The sequence below is a fragment of the Juglans regia genome, chromosome 7, assembly GCF_001411555.2.
Source record: "Juglans regia cultivar Chandler chromosome 7, Walnut 2.0, whole genome shotgun sequence".
Lineage (NCBI taxonomy): Eukaryota > Viridiplantae > Streptophyta > Magnoliopsida > Fagales > Juglandaceae > Juglans > Juglans regia.
In genome coordinates this window covers 15,261,003-15,271,870 of record NC_049907.1, presented here as the reverse complement: position 1 = coordinate 15,271,870, position 10,868 = coordinate 15,261,003, and the positions used below count along the sequence as shown (strand labels likewise).

General features: G+C 30.1%; 1 protein-coding gene across 1 annotated transcript; it reads left to right on the top strand.

The window, feature by feature from the left end:
* Nucleotides 1-3,819: 3,819 nt before the first annotated feature.
* LOC109016076 lies at nucleotides 3,820-7,850 on the top strand. Its single transcript, XM_018998537.2, has 4 exons — nucleotides 3,820-4,215; nucleotides 6,394-6,435; nucleotides 6,641-6,976; nucleotides 7,089-7,850. The coding sequence occupies exons 3-4, from the start codon at nucleotides 6,650-6,652 to the stop codon at nucleotides 7,698-7,700; spliced, it is 939 nt and encodes a 312-aa protein (XP_018854082.2). The 5' UTR covers nucleotides 3,820-4,215; nucleotides 6,394-6,435; nucleotides 6,641-6,649; the 3' UTR covers nucleotides 7,701-7,850.
* Nucleotides 7,851-10,868: the final 3,018 nt, after the last annotated feature.

Genomic DNA, 10,868 nt, shown 5'->3' with positions numbered 1-10,868 from the left:
CATCACCAGACCGGACCGACCGGTTTACACCCCTAGGTGGCACCATTGTCATGATTTTATTCAGTCTCGAGTATTAATAGATGCAGCAATGTAACATGTAAGAATATCGTTACTCATATTTAGTTTTATATTCATGATTATTTTTAATATTATTTTTGTTTTGAAATTTAAAAAAATTGTATTATTTTTGTATCTTGTTTGGAGTTTAAAAAAGTTAAAATGATTTGGTAATTGATTAAATGAAAAAATTGAAGATTTAAAATTAAAAAGTAATTATATTTGAGTAATATTTGAAAATGAAATATATGAGATTTTAAAAAATACTTTGAAAACAATTGTGTTGCCTAAGCTCTAAATGAGAACTTGGAATAATTTCATTTTTGGACTTTCAAAATCTAAGCTCGTTTATCATTTCCCTCTACTTGCGACATGTATGAATGGGCTTTTGAAAATCATGTACTAAACTCAAGTAGAACTTCATAGTTAAGGACTTGTTTGGAAATAGATTCCATCTCATTTCTAAACATAATTCAAATATAAAATTTTTAAATTAATCATTATAATTTTTTTCAAACTAATCATTATAATTTTTCAAACTTTCAAACAAAAAATAAAAAATAATTTAATTTTTTCAAATTCTCAAATAAAAATAATATTATAAAGTTATATTTTAACAATATTTTAATTTTATAATATTTTGTATTCAACTTTTTTTTCTCTCATTTATGAAAAAAAAAAAAATACTAAGTTAAACTATTTTACTATTATTCACAAACTATCTTATTACAATATTATTATTATTTATAAAATTATCATCTCATTTCATTCTCTAAACTAGCCCTTAGTATAATTCACAAGGTGTCTGTAGATATTATTAAAAATATCATTTTGGAGAAAAAGAAAAAAGGAGAAAAAACATCTTCTGTACCAAAAAATAAATGACAACTAGGCATTATTGTTCTTATTAATATTGTGGAGCCAAACTATCAATAATGAAATTTGATATCACCTTTGATTTTGTATGACCAATTTCCGGTGCAAACTAGTGCCTTGTCAACAATATCAGGATTAAGTGAACTCTTAAATTGATCAATCACCCCTACATGCTAAGGCATCGTTTGGGTTATATAGATGAGATGAAAGTTGAATAAAAATATTAAAAAAATATTAAAATATAATATTTTAATATTATTTTAATTTTAAGATTTGAAAATATTAAATTATTTTTTTACGTTTTATATAAAAATTTAGAAAAATCATAATAATTATATAATTATTATATAAAAAAATTAAAAATTAAAAATTAAAAATTAAAAAATATTTATTAAGATGAAATAATTTGTGAAAATAAACTACGTTAAAGTTTAGTTTGATTTGGTAGACAAAACACAAACCAATCTAACTAAGAGCATTCTCATTGGATTAGCTAAAGTTAAAGTATATTTTTGATGAATGCAAGATGAATTTAACATTTAACTATTACATTCACATAAGTTTTTACATTGGAATAGCCATTTTTTCATTATATGACAATAAAATAATATAAGATGAATTTAACTTTGACTATTCACATCAAATCTCTAAATTGGATTATTCATTTATTCATTATATAGTAATGGGTAATTAATAATTTTGAAAATTTTTTAATTTTTTTAATTATGAAATTTATTTTATTTTATCATATTTTACTATTCATAATATTATATATTAATTAGTAATTGTATTCTAATTATATTTTTTCAATTGTCATTTAAAATGGAGAGAGAAATAATTGATATTAAAAGGAGAGAGAAAGAAATAATATAAAAGGGATTTGATGAATGAATAGTGTGTTCCAAATTTAGAAATTAGTTTAGATATTACTGTAGCTATATTCCAAATATTTGGAATATACCTAATTCAATGTGAGTAATTTACTGATCTAATAGTTAAATTCTCATTAGATTTAACTTTTAACTAATCCAATGAAAATGCTCTAAAGATGTTTAGAGAATGAAATGAGAAGAAAATTTGGTGAATAGTAATAAAATAATTTAAGTTAAGTATTTATTAAGTTTTAAAAAATAAGAGAATAAAATTAAATAAAAATTATTATAAAATTAAAATATTATTAAAATATAATATTTTAATATTAATTTTATTTTAAAATTTAAAAGAATTAAATTATTAGTATAGCGATTCCCCAGTTTGTACAGTTAAAGTAGTCGGTGTATTGAAACGCCCACTGGCCAGCCTGCCAGGTTTGTATTCAGAAGGCTTTCAATCATTTCAAATTTCCTATCATCTCATCAATTATAATTTTTATAAATTTTTACATAAATTATAATAAATAATTTAATTTTTACAATCTTAAAATAATAATAATATTATAATAATATTTTACTTAATTTTTAATTTTCATCTTACTTCACTATCCAAATCTCTAACACTCTCAATTTAGATATAAAAACATTTTAAACACATCTCATCTCATTTCATCATTATAATTTTTTCAAATTCTCATATAAAATATAATAAATAATTCAACTTTTTCAAATCTCATCTCATTTTGTTGAATAACATATTATTAGAATATTATATTTTAATATTATTATTATTTAAAAATTTAAAAAAATTTAATTGGAACTTAAATAAGTTAAATTATTTATTGTATTTTATGTGAGAATTTGATAAAGTTGTAATAATAAGGTGAGATAGTTGAGATTGTTTTTCAATCCAAATGGGGCCTGAGCCTGGATTGCGTTTGGGAAGTAAAGTATTCTGAGATATTCTGTGAATATTAGTGAAAAAATAATGACAAATATTAAATAGTAAAAAATATTAATAAAAAGTATGTGAAAAATAATAACAAAATAATAAATAATAGTGAGGTATACCTGATAACCCAAACTAAGCCTAGTGGGATTTAGATAGTGAGATGAGGAGATAGTTTTAGATAAAAGTTGAAAGGTGAATAAAATATTTTATTAATATTATTATTATTATTTTAAGATTTGAAAAAATTAAATTATTTATTATATTTTATGTAAAAATTTATAAAAATAATAATGAGATGAGACTTGAAAGCTTTAGATGATTAAATTATAGCGGCTTGGTTTATTTTTAAGATTAAAATCTAAAACATTGAAAATTTTAAGAGTATTGATATTAGATTGACTATTTTATTCTTTAAATTTTGATTAATATGTAACTTTTCACTTTTAACTAATCATTCAAAATTTAAAATTTATATTAGATTAGTCATCACACTCTCTATAATAATCAAATATTATTATTTTTTTATTTTTTAATTAATTCTATTTTCATAACCTCTTATAATTTTTTATAATCTTCAATAATTATATTTATTTTTATTTTTACAATTTAATAAATAAAATTTCATCACATGATATCAATATTATTAAAATAATTTCATGGATCTTAATTCCCATAAACATCATCGTAAAGAAGATTATGCTCACAAACAGATTGCAAGCAAATCCCATCGCCGGTTGCAAGCAAATCTCACAAACAGGAATTTCAAACAGGTCTAGAAACACTACACTGCACACTCCAACATTTACTTGGAACTACCCGAGACCATAATGTAACTTCAAGGAACTCAAAGAAACTCAGTACACGGCTACACGCTCCAAATAAATATAAATTCATTCGGAAAACTCAAAGACACTCAGCAACTTTCATCTGAAACAAACGAGGCAATCTCGATTCATTTTTTCATATTGCTCTTTTTTTTTTTTTTTTTTTTTTCTCGAACTCATTTCTTGACACTGTACATTGATGTAACCAGACCAGCTACAGTACAAGAACTCTGATTTCTAACCAACACAGGCCTCCTTTCCCTTCCCATGGAGAGTTTCCTTCTTCTCGGTAACCATACGGCTCTTTTTCCAGAGGGTGCTGAGCAATTTTGTTTTTTTGCCCCGCGCGAATCTCTGTCTTTTCCCGTTCGAGATATACGGCAGTGCAGTGGGCAAGAGATTCCTCTGGCCTCTGCGATTTTTCTTGGGGAAATCTTGCTTTTCAAGATTTTCATTATCAAAAACACTCGCACTCGGTTTGTCTGGTGGTGTAGTACAAAATCGTCTATAAATTGAAAATGACGAAACTAAGGTCACCTACCACTACCAGTGTCTGCAATTTCCGCCCCTAACTCGACGCATAAACGCCATTTTCCTTTGTGGTAGCTTCGAAAAGAACACGCGGTCCTTCAAGGTAACCATGCTTGCAGAGTCCTCCATAACTATTATCATTTCCTGGGTTAATTTCTATTTTTCGAAATTTATCACTTCAATAAAGTTTCATCTTGTTTTCATATCTGTTTTATATATCCTCTGTTTATCGTACGTAATTGAGCCGTGCAATATGGTTAATTTTCATGCCGTAATAAATTTTCATCTTGTTTTCATATCTGTTTTATATATCCTCTGAATTTTTGACACTGTACATTGATGCCAAAGAAGATTGAAAGTGTATGTCTTTTCACCTGTATGTATGCCAGATATTTTGCCCATTTTTACACAGTTAGCGCTCTTGATGATTATGTATGCTTTTCCGAATTTTTGATAGACTAAGTTGGTTTATTTATTTGATATAATGTTATAGTTCGTGCGGCTTGCGGCTTCATTATTTGTTTCCAAGTTAGTCTCTGTTTTATCTTTATGTTTGGGTGACAAATGGATTTGCTTTATTAAATATGCTCATACTCGTTGAAGCTAATAAGGGTCTTTGTAGATTTGGAAACGATTCCCTTTTGCCTTTCGTAGCATTCGGAATTAGCGTATTCCATTTGCTCTAGCCTTTTGGTCAATTCTCTCCATTATCCGTCGTCCTTTTGATACAGATGGGATTACAGTGTAACACTTGAATCTTTGAACTTATTTTGTTCTCTTTACAGATGGGATTACAGTGTAACACTGTCTTTTCTTTTGTTTAAATTTGATTTTATTATTAATTATTATCTGTTTGATAAGCCTGCCATCCATACGTGTTTGTAAAGGTTCTATAACTAGTTTCTTCCGGGAATATTTGCAGCACAGCGCAGTCTCATTATGACTTGACTCCACCTTACTGACTAGCTGATAATATTCTCTGTAATGTATCTTTCAAGTTATGAACTGTAGCACTTTCACCATATTACCATTATTTTAATCTACATAATTTACTGTTTTAGGTCCAAGGCGCGAAGTTTTTTCAAGCATTATACCTTCATAATTGACAGTGGCCTTTCATTATTACCTTCACAGTTATTTTCCCCCCATTTTTTCCACCCTATCATATCTATATTCTGTTAGAAGATCCACTCACTGTCTCTGGTTAAAAACAAATGTGTCAATATTTGGTCAAAATTGTCCATAATTCATATGCTGGTGCTAAATGAATCTTTCATGGAGCAACAATCTGACTGGTTGACTATTGAAAAGGTCACAAGTGACCATGGATACTTCTTCCAAAATTATATCACATTCTGATCTCTATTTGCATTTTCTTTTCAGTTTGGGAAAAAATATTTTGTTCTTTGATCAGTCAGATTGGGCAAAATCTTGTTTATATTCTGGTTTATGGTTTAAAATTGCTCTAAAGACAAAGTAAAAGTCTCCTACAAGTGTCATCACTTTTGACACTCATATACATACACAGACTTGTTAAAGCTGCTCTGTAATTAAAACACTTCAATACAAAATTTGTTACAAGCCTATAACAGCTTACTGCTCAGCCACCCATTCACATCCCAAGTACCAAGTAGTTTAATCTTCACATGATGAGTTAGTTTAAAACCAACGCATATGTACAGTGCTTATGGCGGGTGCAATCACAACCTGTATTGTTGATGTGCTTGATGAACTAAAGATCTTCACTATTAATTGTTGAGCTGTGTTTCCGTTTTAAGTGATTATCTTTTATGCAATTTAATCTTATCCCCTTTAAGTGCATCCACACCAATCTCTTGAAAGTCCTTTTGTTGATGGATTTTTCAAATTTAGTAATCAGTGATAATTACTTCATAAAAATTCACTATTAAAGTTAATGGAAGCATGGAAAAAGATGGGCAACAAAGATCTACACAAATCTGGAAAAACAGACAAGTTTGCATTAATGGTTATAGTTGATGCTTTGTTTTTGAGCAAAAATGGTAGCTTGCATGATACTTTAGCTATACTAGGCAATAATCTATATGCTTCTTTTGGAGATTAATCAATTAATGCAAACTACATGATTATCAACTGAAAAACGTAGCAAAAAAGATCTTCACAAATATGTGTTTGCAGCAAAGAATTGCCCAGTATAAACCTTTTCTAAAATGTGTTATATTGTGCAATAATTTGTGAGGTGCTCTTACCTGTGTTGCTAGTTGGTGTGTTCTGAAACGTTTGTCCTTTTTTGTCTTTATAGCTTTACCGCCTACGCTCCTCCTGCCTAACTCACCCTCACCAGGTATGGCCCAGTTTTGTTGCGGTTTAAATTTTCATTTCCTCATCTATTCTAATGCATGCAATTATATTAGTTGCTGTGGAATTCTTGATATAATAAGAGCGTATTTGATCCAACTTGCAATATCTTGTTCTTTGTATTTACTATGTATATTTTTTACTTATATTACACACAATATCTTGCATATATGTATTATGTGCGTTCTTAGCTAATTCACATGGATGATCTGGAAAATACACACACTGATTGTGACCTTTGGGCGGATGGGATGGAGAACATTTTCATTGAGATGTTGTATGGGGACACCCTTAGTGGAGCACTAAGGGCAGGGAATATCACATCTAGGGACCATACAACGTATGCTCAACGGCTTACATCAGTGGGTATAAGGGTATATGATAGCAACCAAGTGAAGGGCAAACTACAAAGGTTGAAGTCGAGGCACCGCCTTTTCACCGACCTTATGAGGCAAACAGGTATGGCTTGGGGCCCCGACAACAAAATGGTGATAGCCAATGACGAACACTGGGCAAATGCCCATGGGGTATGGATATGTCCCTTGTCATCCTCCTCTCCAACATCAGTTGCTATATGAAATGTTTTATTTTATGTCTTGTTTGTTAGATTCCATAATACTGTCATTCTGTTTGTGTTAGGCAAAATCACAATGGAAGATGGTCTGGACCTTGGGCTGCCCAATGTACGAGAAGCTCTACACCATTTTTGGGGCATCAGTTGCTACTGATACACTCTACCCCACGTCAACACAACCACCCCTAGATAGTGACGACGAGTGTGCACTTGATGCGGAGATGCGACACTGGGGCCCCGCACTGGGCAATCGACATGGATTGCCCATTGACTTTGCTGACATGGATTTCTCCATGGGATATGAGACACCACCATCCATTGCGTCGTGGCGAAGCCAACGTCGACGACAGAGGGCGGGGCCTTCCATGCAGGTGGATGCAGACATTTCTAACTGCCTCAATGAGATAACTCGTACTACTATAGCGAGGCGGAAGTGCTATGAGGAGAGGGCTGACGGAACTTCTAACAAGCGCAACAAAGGCACAACTAGTTCCAACCACGTTGCCCATTGTAATCAGCACACGCAGTCTGTGCAATTGCTGCAAGCACTTGATCCTCCGCTGCCCGATGATGTATTCCTTCGTGCTTTCGAAAAATTACTTGATACCCGTGTCCAGACAGGCTTCCTGGCATTGGATGATCAACACAAGAGGCTGTGGGCCATGAATTGTAGCTAGTTGGAGTTGGGGCTCCAAAATTTTCCACCCGGATGGTTTTATTTATGCTTATTGCTAGTTTTTACTAACGATTATTGATTATAGAACATTTATCTACGCCTGTTTTAACTTTGACGTTGTTTTCAATGCAATGAAGTGCAGTCTTTTGTTTTAACATTTTCTCGACCACAGTCTCGATAATTATAAGTGTGTATTCCATATTGATAAATTTTTGAATTACATGAAATGACAAAAAAAGAACTTCTAATTTTTGTCCCTGGAATTGAAATTTAGAAATAGTTGGTTTTTTGTGGCACCTACTCATAATCGAGAATTTTCGAACCAAATAAATTGGGGATAAAATAATGTATTGAATTTTCTAATATATAATTCATAACTAGAATGAAGTTATGAATGATATATTTTATTAAAAAAGAAATTGACGGTTTTAAGAATATTGAATTATATAAATTTTGGAAAAATAAAAAAAATTAATTCTCGGATTTAAATATGTAAAAATAATATTTACTTTAATAATTTGTATTATTTAATGGAAAATATATTCATAACTATTATCCAATCATTAAAAATATTTTTCAATAATTAGTGAGACTCGCAACTTTATCAAATCTCCAAAAAATTTAAAACCATCTCAGCTCACTCTATATCAAACAGACACAATTTTAAAACCAACTAATTTCATATTAACTCATATCTTATTACTACTAACAAACTTCTCATTTCATTTTCTCTCATTTGTGTAATCAAACGGGTCTTGAAAGTTGACTCAGAGGCAACTCTAGAAGGTAGAATACTAGAACATCACAAGCCATAGTAGCTACAACATAACGAAATTGACTAGCCTCATTTGGTTTCACAGGTGGTATTAACCCATCTCATTTCAACATCCAAATATCATTTAAAGACAAACACTTTTCAAATTCAACTATTCATCTAATCATTACTTAATAATTACAATTTTTCCAAACTTCCAAACAAAACACAGAACACAATTCAAAATTTTCAAATTACAAAATATAAATAATATTAACAAATTTTATTCTAACAATATTTTGACTTTATTATATTTTTTTTTTAATTTTTTTTTCATTTTCCAAAATCTCATAAAATATCTTAATTCAAACTATTTCATTACAATTCACAAACTATTTTATTACTATTAAAATATTTTTTTATCTCATTTTATTTCATCTCAACATCTAAACGAGACCTTACTTTCCAAAACTCATGAATATCTAAATTTACATCCCTCTTCATCCTAAAGTTCATTTCATTCAAATAAAGTTCAGCTTGAGTTTCTTTTTTAGAGAAGTATCATCCCTTTGAAAAGAACCAAATTCTCACAACAAAATCAAAAATCTTGTATAAAACTAAAAGAAAAATAACACAAAGTACAAGAGTTCACATAATTACTAAATTGAAATTAATTGCCTCCATCAATTCCGCCATCTTTGAGGGATAACCGCAAGTCCATAAAGCTTATTGTAACAAAATTCTACAAACTGAGAATTGTAACGAGGATCCAAGATAACTGCAATGGCCAACACTACACTGAATTTTGACAAATATTTCTCAAATTTTGAGAGCATTTTATTTTCCTTTAATCTATTAAACACATCTTGCTTTCACTTTGCATTCTCAAGTTCAAATAAATCGTGGAAATACCTAAAAATTAGAGGTTGGCCGTGGCATACGTACGTTGTACCTGAGAAATCACAGGTGGCTTTATAAATTAAGCAAAAAAAGTTGAGATTCTCCATCCTAACCCACTGAACTGAACTAAGGCAACACTTAGGGCCCGTTTAGATAATGAAATGAGATGAGATGAGTTGAGATGATTTGTAAATAATAATGAGATTATTAATTGATATTAGATTAGATGAGGTCACCTCTGTATCCAAACGAACTCTTATAGTTCAAATCTGTCAAATGACAAAAAGCATGCTTATAATATGATGCTTGGGTGATGGAGATTGAAACATCGGAATATGCAACACAATGTTATATATCCTTGTATATGATAAATAAGAATACAATGCACCTAGTATGCTTGTAACAGTATGTAATAATCGCAACAGAATATAAGTAAATCAACATGATTATAGTACCAAAATGACTAATATCCCAACTTCAAAAAACTTAGAAAGATACCTTACTAGTTAAAAGTCTGCCAAGTAAGGTATAAATCAAAGCACATACATAGTCAGGCAATATCAACTCCTTGTTACAGACCATAACGAGTCTTAAACATAAGTATAAATACTAAAAAAGTTCTTTTATCCTTGTGAAGGTAGTCAATACCATCTCTAAAAACATCATGATTAATTCCATCTTATTGTCGAGGGTGAGCTCGTCCGCAATCAATTCCATTTAGGTTGCTTTCTTTGACACCATCCTGCCTAGGGAAATATGTTCCTGCTACAATTTCTACTATTCTGGAGGGAATAATAGGGAGAACTATCACGGTGAGATTATTGGAAATCTCATCAAGTTAATAACCAACATACATAATGTTAATATAAATATGACATGGTAAACATGAGATGAATGCATGGTCACGTTTTACAAAAACTATATTTTTCTCCCATCCAGTTTCCTCAACATCTTTTATAAAATATTAATGCACATTTTCTTACTGAGAACATATCTTACTTAATTAATCGCACATAGTGCTCTGTCAATTCATATCATTAAGGTATCTCTAGAGAACCAAACATCATCTATATGGCACCTCAAGGTTTCCCATTAGACAGTATGAACCCACTAGTTTTGCATTCACATCCTAGGTGTGAATACACCTTTTATACTCTCATGATAGTACAAATTAACCATTACCATGATCCATATTAGCACCTACTAGCTTAGGTGTCCAAATACCTCACTCTGGAGAAGGATCTCATTCGAAGTCCATTGACTCTTTTTCGTTAACTTAGATGACTCCATTCCATTATTAATGATCCCAGAATAGACATAGGAGTTCCACTAGCTTAATCCATTATCTTAACATTGGGTCATGATAAAATATTTTCATGTTATTCTCATGAAAAAATATATTTCTAGACATGTGTTCATATTTTGTGACATGTAACAAAGCTTTATGCTAAAATGACATATTTTCATGTATCATGCTAAAAATCACATTCTCATGATTTATGCAAAAATAAAATA

What these genes read in the sequence shown, in the direction of transcription:
- LOC109016076 (XM_018998537.2), top strand. Translation starts at nt 6,650, where the DNA reads ATGGATGATCTGGAAAATACACACACTGATTGTGACCTTTGGGCGGAT. An exon ending in ACTGGGCAAATGCCCATGGG is followed by an intron (nt 6,977 to 7,088) that starts GTATGGATATGT and finishes TGTTTGTGTTAG; the next exon opens with GCAAAATCACAATGGAAGAT.